This window comes from Xyrauchen texanus, chromosome 1 (assembly GCF_025860055.1).
Source record: "Xyrauchen texanus isolate HMW12.3.18 chromosome 1, RBS_HiC_50CHRs, whole genome shotgun sequence".
Classification (NCBI taxonomy): domain Eukaryota; kingdom Metazoa; phylum Chordata; class Actinopteri; order Cypriniformes; family Catostomidae; genus Xyrauchen; species Xyrauchen texanus.
The window spans coordinates 10,222,976-10,238,376 of NC_068276.1; the positions used below are offsets into that span (position 1 = coordinate 10,222,976).

The following is a 15,401-nucleotide window of genomic DNA, read 5'->3' on the forward strand; positions in this document are numbered from 1 at the left end:
CAACAGTACAAATGAATGGGCAACTAAAGTCAGATTGTCAGATTCATTAGCCAATCAGATTGAGTTATTTGTTTTTGGTGAGTATGATCTTTGGGATATGTCCCGGTCAAGGCCATCTAACTGGCCTTGAGTGACGCAATCACACTTTTAAGTGATGTATGTCATTTGAAAGCAAAGAGCGCGAGATCTTGCTGACAAGTCAGCTTTCATCACTGCTGGTATTGCCTTTGAGAGAGAGATCCTTATGGATTTAATTACACAAGATATTCTGCATGACCGTGTGATTGCTTTATTAAAAAGGAAAGGACTGATTTTCATTTCAAGCAAATTGAATGCAAAAAAGTGCTTTTTGCATTGTTATAGCAACATCTGGAGTTTTCTAAGTGTAAATTAGGCTGCTTGAGCATTCAACATCGGATCAAGTGTTGAAAAGTAGTGCTGCATTCCATTTAAGTTGGATTTTACAACTTCCTACCAAGAAAAGTGCAATGGAATGCATCCTAAAATTAGAATTAAAACTTGAAGGCTCGTGCAGAAATTCTCAACTCCGATTTTGCTGAGATGCAGGTGCATGATGTCACACAAACATGTTGACACTAAGGGAGAATTATACAAAGTAAGTGATAAACAGTCACTTTATAATATCGATAAATTATTTTGTTTCCACATTACATGATATTAAAGCTTGTTTAACAAACGCCTGCAGAAACAGGTGTATAAAACATAATCTCTTTTGATAATTGTACACCTGTAGCACAAATGCTACAGGTGTACAATTATCAAAAGTGATCGTATGCCCGAATACAATCTGTTTTGATAATTGTACACCTGTAGCATTTGTTACCTCTTTGAGAAAAGGCCATTGAGAATTGTCGAACAGAATTTGCATGCCCCTCCCCCGGACATACGGGTATAAAATGAGGGAAGCGTGCATCTGTTCAGACAGATTTTTTCTTCGAAGCCGAGCGGTTGTGTTTGATTAAGCTGAGTAGAACCCACTGCTGTTCCTCAAAGGAAAAATGCCAAAGGAGATGAAAAGGTGATGACATTGAAAGTCAGTTAGTGAATTCTGTAAGATAATGTGCTGAATGCCTTGTAAGGCTGTGCTGCTGGACTTGAGTTGAAGCTGTTGTGGTGAGTACCAGTTTTATATGTTTTCACAGAAGGTTGTTATTGCCTGATTGGTTTACATAATAGCACGTCGGGAACTGAACCTGGCTTGCGCCATATAGAGTTGCCTAGCTGAAAAATATCTGCCAATGGGGTAAGCAAAATAAACTTAATTTAAAGAGAAAACAAGTTTATTTTGCTTACACCATTGGCAGATTTTTTTTTTCTTGTTTTGAGTCTAAAGTTCACAAAATTTAGTCAGATTTATCTTAAAACAAGAAATAATATCTTATCCCATTTTGCTTGACAAGTAAATAAATCGTGTTTTAAGAAAGTTTAGATAATTTGACAGGAAAACAAGACAAAAATATTTGTCTAGAAAATCATTTTTTGCAGTGTATTTATAACTTGACAAATGTTTATTATAGAAAATGACTGAACGAATATTATCTGGCTAGCTTGAATCATGTAAAATATAGGAACTAAAACCCTTTTTAGGTACTTTTGAGAAGACCTGCTGCGTGACTGAGACATGCTTTGAGTTTCAGCACATCTGTATATTTTGTACTGTGTGACTGTACAGAAAATGTATTTTGAATTAGTACATAAACGTTCCTGGGATCCTGAGAGGTTGGCTGCTTCTGAAAACTACAAAATGCTGCTTTTGGAGACTATATAAAGATGTAGGATGAAAATAAGGTCCTTTTCTGAGACTAAGCATTAACTGATTGGGCTGCATGTTTTGTTGTAGTTGCTTTTGAATCGCACATGGTAACAACGTCATAAGAAAAATGACCAACACTAGATGATTTTTGTGTGTGCGAATACAAGAGAGAAAATTCTTGTCGGGTTGACCATTCCTCTGAAGCGTTCTCTGTTACTGAGGGAGAAGTACTGGAACTGTATGTAGGAAAAAGGGAAATCAAAAAAAGGTTTAGAGGATGTGTGCGCTTATATTTGTGTGGCTTTGACATGAACTGTGGAGGGCATTGTGGTTGTGTTTGACTGTCTGGGACTTCTTCCAAACCCAGACTTGATGTTGATGCTTTAAGCTTTTTATTAGAGTGGATTCAGCCAGCAGAGAGACCATACTCCTGTTTGCTCACTCTCTCATTGCTCCATATTTATATATTTTTTCATCTTTTGTCTCTATATCAGTGTTCATCTGAATGTGGTCAAGGCAGCAGGAAACGGACTGTGACCTGCACGAATCCTCTGGGTCTCTGTGATCCTGCGTCTCGCCCTGCAGATGTGGAGACCTGTGAGGATCATTCCAGATGTTACGAGTGGAAGACTGGTGAATGGTCCAAGGTACAAACACACCTATACACCTGACTGGCCCATACTGATCATTTCACATTTTATCAGGATCTCTGTCATAACTGGCTATATGTAAGCTTTCCGCACACTGTGACTATTCATTTAATTTTTCTCTTCTCAATAATATTAATTTGCCTAGTTTTTGCTGACAAAATGTAAAAATAAAAAGTTTAAAAGGCTTATAAAAAAAGCCTTTTTTAATAAGATTTTAAAGAAGTATTGGCGAACAAAATATCTATATTAAGATAGATAGCCCTATAACAATTATTCTTAGTGTCAAACTGAAGACAAACTGATAACCCAAAAGTGCAATTAGACTTAATGTGACATTTTTGGTTATTGATTCATTGTCATTATTTCATATAATTATTATTATAACTTCTATTATTCCATTTTATTTTTGCATTATATTTAATACATTATATCATTGTATCTTAATATTATATATACAACGGTTAGTTCCGGTACTCGAATCTGATTGGACAAGAGACATTCTATGAGCACAGATGGTCTCACACCATCAGCTCTCTGATGCTTCACTGTGTATGTATCACTCTGCTTATGTTCGTGCCATTCTAAACTAATGTGCATATGTTGAGCAGTGCATATGTGTTAAGAGCTACTGTTTGTCTTTTTTTTTTTTATGTTAGCTATCAGGTGGTGGCAAAAAGAGAATTTTTGTTTATAATATGAGCCAGTTAGGTGACGTGAAGTGAATCCGCATCTACATATAACAGCTCTTAATGTTCACTTGTATTAATACTACACTACTAATGCTAGGAAATAGCTTTAAGCGGCTTTAAATGAACAACTTCATCATTACGGCTCATCACAGCTGAGAGACACAACAGACTGATTAATTGCTGTATAAAATGGTGGAGAACATTGCGGTTTCTATAGTGATCGACTCTTGAGTACCGGCTACTGCAAAATAGGGAGAAATACCACCGTTTGGATGCTATTTTTCCACTGAGAAAGCTGATCTTCAGAAAGCTGACAGCATCTCTGCTTGGGAGTGGCAACAGTTGATGGCACATGCTACATCTTTCTCTCTCTCTCTCTCTCTCTCACACACACACACTCACATACATACATCCATCCTTGTTTATCCAATAACTTGTTCAAAACACCACAAGCCGTGATACTGTTTCTGAAGTGACATTTTTTAATTACTAACGGTGGCTTGGACGCATCATTTGTTTTGAACCAGCAACGGCAGATTCTGATCTGTCACATAATAAAGTAGTTCCATGCACAAATGTGTTTTTTATTACCGTACTCTGTTTTTCCTAATTTGTAAACATGTACTTGTTCATTGAAATGTTGAATATAAGCAAAATCACACTCACAAACGTTCAATATGGCCCAAAATCAGCACTGCAGTGATTACCTATGGCACTGCTTAAATAAATAATTATTATACATATTTATAAATTCCTTCTCTGCCTTTTAATATAGTTGGATGATTGTATTAATAGTTTATTCATTTATATATAATATAAATAAAACAAATTTCACTTGTTGCAGCTTGAACGTTAATGAGGCGAATGCACGCTCGCTCATGAGGGCAATAGATTAAAGGAAAGTGGAGAAAGAGCGCATGTTTCGGGAGATATTTAATAAAGATGTTTGAATTACACCATATCTTGTAACTCACATTATTACTGAGATGCCTATGCCCGGCGGAGACTGAGAGGCTGCCGCCATGAACGATAATAAGGAGCGTTTCACAGCTCACACTGTTTTCCCTTTGCCTTGTCGTGTGTGAAACGCCACATTAACAGTACAATAAACACATTTTCACATCCGCCATACCTCTCCTACTGCATTGTTCTGCTTGATTCTGCATTGCTGAATCAAGTTTGTTTTCTTACAACCCTATGCCAGTATTTGCCACACTCTGTGATGCCATGACAGCGCTGATGATGTCTTAAAGGAGCCGCATGTCTTTTGCGACATGAGCAATCGGTTTATGGATTGGCCAAATTACAGATCGGTGGCCGATTTATCTGAGCATACCTACAATACACACATGCCAGCTTGTGTCTCCAGCATCAGGTTGTCTTCTCTCACTGAAAGCAACATGTAGCAGCAACAAAAGGGGGTGCAGCCAATCAAAATATTTGATGTTTAATATGCTTACTGTATAATATGAGGAGAGGTTTTGGGTAAGTGAGATTTCACTGTTGGTAGGGCTGTCCAGAGCAATTAAAAAAAATACAAATCATTTCTGCAAAACTACATATCCACTCGAAGCCTACGGTCGGCTAAGGAACGTCGCGTTGTTGTACAAACACAAAACGACACAAAAACACTTTCTCTGACTTTCAGCTTCATCATACCACGTTGGTGGAATGACCTTCCCAACTCCATCCGTGAAGCAGTCTTCAAAAAATCACTTAAAACGCATCTTTTCCAAGAGCACTTACCTAGTCACTAAAACCAAAAAAACTAAAATTTGCATTGTATACGTCTTCAATACTATAAAAAAAATCACTTAAAACGCATCTTTTCCAAGAGCACTTAACTAGTCACTAAAACAAAAAACAAAACAATTTGCATTGTATATGTCTTCAATACTATTCTGATCCTAGTGAAACTCTGTAATAAGGCACTTTTGTACCACTGTCTCCTTAAGATGATTAGTGTTCCTCTTTTGTAAGTCTGCCAAATGAATAAATGTAAATTTGTCTGTTCAGCCACGCCTGCTGACTGTGGATGATACGGTAAGTTGAAATGCCAATTTATGGCAATGAATTCCTTCGAGTAGTTGCGTAACTTTCAACATGAATGGAGTGCCACTGTCACTCTCAATAATGGTTGGAATGGTGAAACACTTTATTACTATTTTTGCCAGAATTTTTACCACTGTTTTAGCATTTTCCCTCACACCTGGGACAGCCTCTGTCCATTTAGAAAAACGGTCCATGATCACAAGCAATAATTTTTTATTCCTGCACGGTGGCATATGTGTAAAATCTATTTGCAGGTGTTGGAACGGCAATTCCGGGTGTGGTAATGAGTCATGCTTTGTAGACTTGTTTCTGTTATTCTGTGTGCACGTTAGACATGAGTCCAGGATTAATTTTTACTGCATTTCTTACCCCATTTATGCAATAAGTTTGATTTATTACTGTATAACTTTTTCTTTTGAAACGTGCGGTAATGTCAACAGAGTATTACTATTGCGGTATTTGGCCAGAGCCAGACGCCCTTGTTTATTCCTTAACAAATGATTCTGGTTTCACTTCATTTGAGGCCCAATGTTGAATGTCAGATTCAGATGGATTTGCCTGCAACAGTTTTATGTCTTTTACCAGAATTGATTGCATCATGGAAACTGTCTCTTCAGCTTGTTTCAGGTCTGGGCTTACCACAACTTCCTTTGCAGCCCACTTTGCTACTTCATCAGCACACTTAGAGTCTGTGTATATATTGATTGATTTAACTTTAGCCAATTGGCATGCTCTGATCAATGCAAACAACTCTTTATATGATAGATTTATATGGGAGTGAATAAGCTTCGATAATTCGATTCGGGAGTTCCGTTACAGCATAACCAAACCAGTATACAGAATCATTTGGCTTGGAACAGGACCCGTCAATGAACCAATGGTCCCCCTCCTTCAGGGCGGATGATGAAACATCCGGCCTGCAGGAAGTATATGTTTTCAGGCGATCGAGGCAATCATGTGAATCATTGGAAAATTCACCTTTAATTAGCAATTTGTGTAATGATAAAGTCAGGCCGTGTACAACGGAGGTTGGTTTAATGGTCAGATTAACAGTAGCCAATAAAATAGCTTCATACCCGATCGACATTGCGCTGTCATGTGTTGTATGGTAATGTTGTGCATGATTGCTCCTACCTGGTGAGAAGTGTGCACAACTAATGGATGTGAGAGTACAATGCGTTCTGCATGTTGTACCATCAACGCCGCAGCAGTCAATGCTCGCAAACCTGCAGGGAGGCCTCTGGCGACTGCATCTAAAGTTTTTGACAAGTACGCCACTGGTCTATATGTTCCGCCATGGGACTGAGGGAGGATCACTGCTGCTGTGCCTGCCACCTCGTGCACATACAGATGAAAGGTTTCACCATAATTCGGTAAGCCTAGTGCAGGTGGAGAGCTGAGGCTGTTTCCTAGATGTCTGAAAGCCATGTCTATTTCAGCAGTCCATTTGAAAGGTTCCTCAGCACTTGGGAGTGTTGCTTCTCTCAGGATTTTGTTGTATAAAGAGCAGTTTTGCAGTTTCAACAATAGTTCACTAAACCCAAGAAGCTTTGCATTTGAGTCTTTGTTTTAGGGTATTGGAAGGTAGTAATCATCTTCACTCTGTCTGTGGAGAGATGTACTGTTCCTTTCTGTAGTTCATGACCCAGATAGTTAACTTTTGGTTTCACCCATTGCAGCTTGTCTTTGGAAGCCTTGAAACCCATGCGAGCAAGCACGTTGCAAACAATCAACGATGCTGTTGTACAGGACTCTGCATCGACCGGAAACAAAGATATCATCAGCATATTGTTGCAGACAGGTCTGTGTTGGCAGCTTGGTGTCTTTGAGAGTAGCGTGCACTACAGCAGAGCAGGCATGCCTCGAAATCCTTGGGGCATTCGGGTCCAAGTGTACTGTTGGTCTCCATTTGTGAATGCGAACAGAGGCTGCGTAATGGGTGCAACTGGCACACTGAAGACGGCAGAACACAAATCAGTGGCACAAATCAGTAACAGTAAAATGAGTGTGGTCTGATGGAATTGAGTTAATAGTTCACACATCCGGTACCACTGGTGACAACGGAATAATTAAATAATTAATTTTCCTCAAATCTTGTGTTAAATGCCATGTACCAGCTTTCTTGGATTCGTTTTTCTGGATTGTATGTTGAGTGAGTAGGTTTTAAAATACCTTGTGACAGGCACTGTTGTATTATTGGGCCAATGCCCTCTTCTTTTTCTTTTGATAGCGGATACTGTTTGCAGTATACTGGTAGGTTAGAGCGGAGATTGGCAACATATGGTCTTACATCAATGAGGCCCGTCTCATCTTTGTGGGCGGCACACAGCGCTGGGTTGAAGTTTTGCAGCAGAAGTGTTGACAGACGTTGAGCTGCAAACTTCTCCGCAACGTCCTGTATACACAGACTGACTATATGCTGAGGCAAACAGTAATTTTAGTGAGTTAGAATCAAAAGTTATTTTTGTTATCTTATGCATCAGATCACGACCCAGTAGGCAGAACGGAGAGTCAGGCTAAATCACAAAATCATGCATTTTAAACAAGTTTGGGTTATCTGGAAATGTTACGGGTAATTTTGGTGTCATCGGACACTTAACGGGAACACCTTTAATTCCCACAAAGTTTAGAGTACATCCCATAATAGAGCCCTCATAGCATTGCTGTTAATTAACTTTTAGATGCGCCAGTATCAACCAGAAAGGTATACGGTTTGTATATGGTAATTCTTTGCATATAGCAATAGTTACATTCACAGATGCCTTTTGTTTGTGTACAGAATACTAGACCTACCATTATGGACCCAGCTGCTCGGCTCTTGGATCTTCATCAGGGGAATCAACCCCTGGAGGATTATGTGGTGGATTTTTGTTCACATCTCTAGGATATGGTGGATTCTGGCATGCCAGGTGAACTTCAATGAGGTTGCCCTCAAAGACATTTTTGTTTGGGACTAAATGAGCCAACCTCTTCCTTTATGCCTAGTGGTCGCTGTTCCCTCAGCCTGGCTCAATATATCGACCTCGCCCTACTGATCTCTGGTTCCGCGTTCACTGTGGGGGAGGCGGACACCGAGCCAGAGTTCCACGACATAGCCGCCTCCAAACCAGAGTTCCAGGCCATGGCCCCCGGCTCCAAGGTAACTCTCCTAAATACTTTTTTTTTGGGGGGGGCTCATCCTATCCTGTTTCCAGTGGTCGATTCACTGCCGCAGTCAACAGTAGCTACCACGGCCAATGAGCCAACGCCCAAGCCTGCCACGGCCAACGAGCTGGAAGCCTCGTCCATCCCAGAGCCAGCGTTGCCAGGCTCGTCTGTCCCAGAGCCAGCATTGCCAGCCTCATCCATCCGGAGGAGGAGGAGAAGAAAAAAGGCTTCTGCTCCCCAGGTTCTGTCCCCTGAGCCTTCCACGGCCCCATCCCCTGAGCCTTCCATGGCCCCATCTCCTGAGCCTTCCACGGCCCCGTCTCCTGAGCCTTCCACGTCTGTGCCCTCTGAGTCCTCCACGGCTCCGCTTTTCACGTATATAGTACCTGTCCTGTGGCCTCCTCCTGACCCGGTCCCTGTCCTGTGGCCACCTCCCAGGCCTCCTGACCCGGTCCCTGTCCTGTGGCCACCTCCCAGGCCTCCTGACCCAGTCCCTGTCCTGTGGCCTCCTCCCTGGCCTCCTGACCCAGTCCCTGTCCTGTGGCCGCCTCCCAGGCCTCCAGACCCTGTTCTACAGCCACCTTCCAGAGCCTCCCAACCCGGTCCCCACCTTGAGATCATTCCCTTGGTCTCCTGACTGCCCATCTGGTCTGCTCTGGTTCCCTTTTTCTCCTGGCTGCCCATCTGGTCTACTCTGGTTCCCTTGGTCTCCTGGCTGCCCATCTGGTCTACTCTATTCCCTTGGTCTCCTGGCCATCCGCTTGGTCTGTTCTGGTCTCCTGGCCATCCGCCTGGTCTCCTGGCCGTCCCCCAGATCTGCTATGTTCTCCCTGATCTTGCCTTGTTCCTCTGCTCCCCTGGTGCCCCCTTGAACTGCCTGTTTGCCCCTTGTGCCCCCCTGAACCACATATTTTCCCCTACGCTCCATGGACAATTTGCCATTTATTTTTATTTTTTGGGAGCATCTGGAATCCGCTCCTTAAAGGGGGGGGGGCTCCTGTCACATTCACAGTTGTCTTTTGTTTGTGTACTTTTATTTTGAAATTCTTGTTAAAGTTCCTGTTCCCCAGTCATGTGATGTCCTGTTTTCCCTCCGTGTTCATGTGTCTTGCTTTCATTGGTTCATTGTTTGATTACTTTGTTATCAGTTATAGTTTGTCATTTGTTTTAGTTCATTACCTTGTTTAGAGTTCTATTTTCTCATTGCTTATGTTTCCCCATGTCCATGTATTTAAGCCCTCATGTTTGCCTTTGTTTCTTGTATAGTATTGATGTTAGCTTGTGTAGCATAGGTTTAGTTATGAGGTTAGTTGTGTAACAGGACAAGACTAGGGCTCTGTTACACAACTAACCTCATGTTTGCCTTTGTTTCTTGTATAGTATTGATGTTAGCTTGTGTAGCATAGGTTTAGTTATGAGGTTAGTTGTGTAACAGAGCCCTAGTCTTGTCCTGTTCATAGTCCAGTTTCAAGTTCCTGTTTCATGTTTTTGTCCAGTTTAGTCCACGTGTCTAGTTCTTGTTCACAGGTATAGATAGGGTTTTCTTATTATCATCGTTTTGTTAATAAATCTGCACTTGGGTCCTACACAACATCTTCGCCATTGCCTTTGTCAGCTACACATTGTTACAATAGCCAGCACCTCTGAAATTGTTAGTGGAATGATTTTATGTCTGTCTGGGCACTGGATAAAAGGAAATGAAGCTGTCGTACCTTCGCTCGTATCTTTTTTTTGACTCTGATATGGCTGCGGCTGTAGCGATTGAGTTGCCTTTAAATTGTGTTAAGTTGGGATATAATAGTGCGCACGGTGTCATTGGGGTGTTAGGAGTTAAGGCTCTGTTCACGACAATATCATATTTATCCAGGTCTGTATGATCATTTTGTTATGCAATGTATTTATTTATTATTCTTGATCTGAAATCCCCATTTCGATGCAGCTCAGCTGAGGAAAGAAAGAAATAACATGAGACCCGAGCTATCAAATCCTTCTTCCACATTTATTTGTGCAGCACACCATTATTTGGTCCAGTAAAACAACATTCCACTAGACCCACCAATGAAATAGTTATTTACCCTATATGGGGGTAACATACATGTTTGAGCTACATGTGATACGTGAGAGTACAGAAACAGTAAATACATTCCTATAGACGACACATCCTCTTGCAGAACAGGGAACAGCTGCAACTGTGTTTTGTGATGACACCGCAAGCAACACCAACAAGAGAAGTAGTTTAAAAGAGGCCTTTATTATTCCACATCCACAATATGGATTCTGAAACTAATTGAATATCGTTAGTACACTGATCAAGCAGATTGATAATATGCCACAGCAGTGTGTACAATGTCATAAGCCTTCAAATAAAACTAAATTTTTTAAGAAAAAGGACAGATAACATGAAACATGACCCAAATGGCACGGGTCTCAGATTGACCACCTCCCTACAAGTCAGTTATTTATTTAACCCTCTGGGGTTGGAGGGTGTGTTGGGCCCTGGAGAAGTTTTGACATGCCTTGACATTTGTGCTTTTTTCAGTTGCTTAAAAACACATTAATGGCTAAAGACTGAAAACACTATTCAGCACAAACTGGGCTACAATAATATGTGAGCAACATGCGTGTACATGTTTCTATTTTTGAGAAAATGACGTTTATGCATGGTTTTTGAAAAAATTAAATGTTTAAGTCATTGAAATAAGGCTGTATAACACACTCTAATCATTTGTCCATGAGCCTTTTGAGGACTGTATCTTGTAGCCTACAGTTTTTGCTACAAAATGATGTGAAAACCATCCTGATCACTCATTCACACAAAACAGTATTGTAATGCGAGTAGGTGTGAACTATCATGAATATGGATGTATTTCACACCTGAGGAGACAAAAGACCCCCTCCCCTGGGCCCATCACTGAGGAATGTGATAGAAAGAGAATGAATGTGAGGAGACTTAATGATCAAAATCAAGTTTTAAGTTAAAAGAAGTAATCTGACTATACATTTTTTTTACATAAAGATCACTTAATTTTAGCATTTATTTGATCCAAAATACAGTAAAAACAGTGATATTTTGAAAGAAATTTACAACTTAAAAGAAGTTTCTGTTTTAATATATTTTAAAATGCAATTTGTGATCAAAGCTGAATTTTCAGCATCATTACTGCAGTCTTCAATGTCACATGATCCTTCAGAAATCATTAAAATATGCTGATTTTCTAATATGGGCATATTTAAAGTGCATTTTACTCATTTAACCTGAACACATATTTGCAAGCACAAGCGTTGGTGATGACAATGAGGCATTATAAACACTAGATAAAATATAATCTAAACATTCATATTATTTTAATGTTATATTACATATCATATTTATATCATACAGCATACAATTTAAATACCAGCTTTAGCCGAAACAACATTTACATGTAACTAAAACTTGCTTATTAGGACATATTTCAAATGTCAATACTCTAATCCTGGCTGGCAAGTCTGGAAACAGTCCCACTAGTAAAATATCTACATGTTTATATAAAATAGCATGTCAATTAATTCAAACTAAATTACATACTCGTCTGAAATCGTATCCTCAGCTGGATCAAGTCTCTCTTCAAAATACAAACATTCATCGGCGTCCCGCTCTTCTTCTGGGGAAAATTGTAACTCTTCGTCACTATTCAGGTTTTTTCTCACTTGTGTATTGCGCTGTCTTTCAATCGTGCAGAAAAATGAACAAACTTGTTTTTAAGGCAATGTCGGGGGCTTTTACCATTTGCATTGATCACCTCAGCACATTACCGTTTGAATAGCGCGCTCTCCTGGTGGGTGGGATCACATTAGAGATAAATTAGCTGAGCCAGGAAAACTGTACATTGCTTTGTTTCATACAGATTACATTGCAGGAGAATATTTGTTTTACATTTCAATAGTTTTATTTAAAAGTAGACATTTTAAGCTTTCTTTAGACATATGTTTCGTGTTTGTGGGATAAGTATTCATAGAGTTTCAGTTTATTTTTGTGACGTGTTTCAGATATATGCTCGCAAACACAGAGACTGCTTACAGCTCACCCTTTTTATTTTCTTTGTTTTTCAGAAGCACAAGGTTTTGTTGTTATTGTGAGTGTACACAAATAAAAGTAGACCCTTTATAGTCTCTAATGATGTCTTACACTTATCTGTATGCCCCAAAATGACGGAGAATTTTATGTTGTTTCCGCTGTAATGATGAAAAATGATCCAGCAGGACGCGTCCGTCTATCCCAGTGGGTTAAACTAATTTACAATTAGTGCTTTGTATGAAGGCAATCTAATGTTTAGTAGCCCTACCTTTTATATGATGGTTACCTAAATTTTTATTTGTATTTTTTCAAGTTGGACATTAACCCAGATAGCAATAAGTCGGCGGTCCGCTGGCGGTGCGCCGGCGGCAGTAGAAGCGGCAGAATGGCGATATCGCAAACACGTTTGACGGCGGTCTGCCGGCGGCAGCCGCTTTTTAAAAGCGGCAGCCGCCTTCCTACCGCCTTCGATACGCGGACGGCCCGCTGGCCAGCCGCCGCTCCGCCGTCATTATATCGAAGGCGGACCGTCGGAGGCAAACGCTTTTTTCGAGCGATCTGCGCCGCTTTTTGTGTATATGTGTGTATATATATATATATATATATATATATATATATATATTTATTTATAGCATGCAGTTTATCAAGAATAATGATTGATCAAACCAGACAAATTTCCATTTGGCGTTTTAATTCCACATTTCAAAGTACAGTAACTGTCATTGAAACAAGATGTCAGATCACTGAAATATAAATAACAGAAAAATACAAACATTATATATACACACACACACACACAAAAGAACATGCAGGTTTCCAATTTCTTTTTTTTTTTTAAAACACTATTGTAACACTTACAATAATTGTTAATAATATAAAGAGGTCAGCTCTGGGATGAAAATAATTACCAGTAAACACAAGCAATGAGGATATTTGGTACCAAAGTGCAGGATACCAAATAAATTGAGGTATAACATCATATTTACAAGTCATTTCTAACAATAGGTTAAGTGGTAATAATTTAGAGTAAAGCTCTGGAGTAGAATATACCAACTGCAATGCTGACTGTGGCACAAGGATTTACAAGCTATATGTAACAATAGAATAACAGTTAAGCACTGTGATGGAATGAAAGTATAATTTTTGGTACTAGTTAATGTGCAATATCAAGTATCAGAGGTATGAAATAGGATTTACAAACTATAATAGAATTGTTAAGCACTGACGGAATGAAATAAGCCAATACTAAAGTCACGGTAAGTAGAATATTTGATACCAGATAATGTGCAAATATCAAGTATTAGATGTATAATCTAGGATTTACAAGCTATATTTAAAAATAGAATAGTTAAGCACTGTAACAATGAAATAAGCAGCAAATTGTATATGAAATAATTGAGATCTTTGGTATCAAGGAATGTGCAGGATAACAGGTATAATATACATTTTGACATTGAACTTACACATGACAACAAGTGGGAATAAATATAATTAACAGCAGAAAATCTGGCTGTAGAGAACACAGTCAATCAGAATGTCTGGAGAGGTTGGGGACTGTGTGGCGTAGTGGGCTAAGAATCACCGGTTTTCCCTGACCTCCAGAATGAGGCAGTGCAAATTAGCATATCTTCAGTGATTCCTCCAGCGCCTGTATAAAAGGACAAACCATCCCATATTCATCCAAGGAGCTGCCCTCAAAGCAGGGTCACGAGAAAAAAAAAAAAAAAAAAAGAGCAATTTCCACAGTGAACAGCGTGGATTGGGTGAGTGTAGTCTGACACTTTTAGCAGGCATTTTTAGGGGTCTTGACGTTACTGACTGCAGGGGTGTCAGTAGTCAGCCTAGGTTTAAGGGGTCGGCTGTGGGTCCCTCTCAGCTGTGCGGCGCCTTTTTCCACCTTCATGTTCAGATGCTCCTTTCAGGTAACGTTAACCTGGATCGCCTCATCAGTGGCATCCTGTGTTGCCGGGTTCTTCCGGATGGCTCCTGTAGAAAATAAAGATCTGTCATTCCATTTGAATGGCATAAGGTCATACACATCTACTTAAATATAAAAAAAATATCCAACTTACTTTGAACAATGGTCTTCAGGAACATGTCTATAAAACATGCTTTATCCCCTACACCAGTCCAGGTTGTATTGATGGAAAGGTGATTAGAGAAGATACTCTGAAGCATTCAGCCACACGGTTGTCTTTAGGTCCCTCCCACATTTGATTGCCAAAAACCGAAGCTGAAAATACAAAAAAAAACATGTTACAAATTAAATTTCTCTGAAGCTTCTCATAAATTTAAAATGTGACAGGCTGTGGATTCAGACTGTAGAATATGCAGTGTACGATCTTAATTGTACTTTTTAGATTACCCTATACCGTTATAAACGAAATCGGCACACTTACAAATCTTTGCTGGAGCTCTTTATCCTGCCTCAAACTGTTGTCAAGCAACGCCAAATCTTCCTGGGTGTCTAGGGGGGAGTAACAGATCCCCTGGGAGGGATAACTCTCCAACAGACACATTGGCACTGAAACGTTGCAGCATAGCATTTTGTCGTCCATGCTACGCACAACATCGCCAAATTCCAAGACATCGCAGCATTAGGGTTTGATCTGCACCTACAGGGGTTCCCAGAATAAAAGAATAAAGTAGTCAGTCCTGGTCCTTCAACTACTAAACTATGACATTTATATCTAGGTCTACTACATGTACAGGTGGCCCCAGTGGGAATTAAACCAACAACCACAGGTGTTGTTTGCAAGTTGTACCTGATTGCCCAGTGCTGAGCAAATGTCTTCAACATTGTCCCAACTTGCTTCACCTGCTCTTGAAGCGAGCCGCTGTCATCTGGGAAGTAACAATATATTGATTAGCAATACACTAAATATAATAGTAATATAATATGACCACAATTATCATACCAGTAACTTTCCCTGTAATTTCTATCCACAGTATGTTATGCATGGCATACAATTTCATAATGAAGAACCCTTATGATAACATCAATTTCATTTTTTTTCTTTGAAGCAGAATAT

At 39.8% G+C, this 15,401-nt stretch overlaps 1 protein-coding gene across 1 annotated transcript in view; it reads left to right on the top strand.

The window, feature by feature from the left end:
* Nucleotides 1-15,401, top strand: part of adamts17 (ADAM metallopeptidase with thrombospondin type 1 motif, 17) — a 273,229-nt gene that overhangs the window by 233,122 nt on the left and 24,706 nt on the right. Inside the window, exon 21 of the mRNA XM_052129527.1 lies at nucleotides 2,269-2,421. Within this exon, the coding sequence (XP_051985487.1) occupies nucleotides 2,269-2,421 (153 nt within the window). The remainder of the gene's footprint in view (nucleotides 1-2,268; nucleotides 2,422-15,401) is intronic.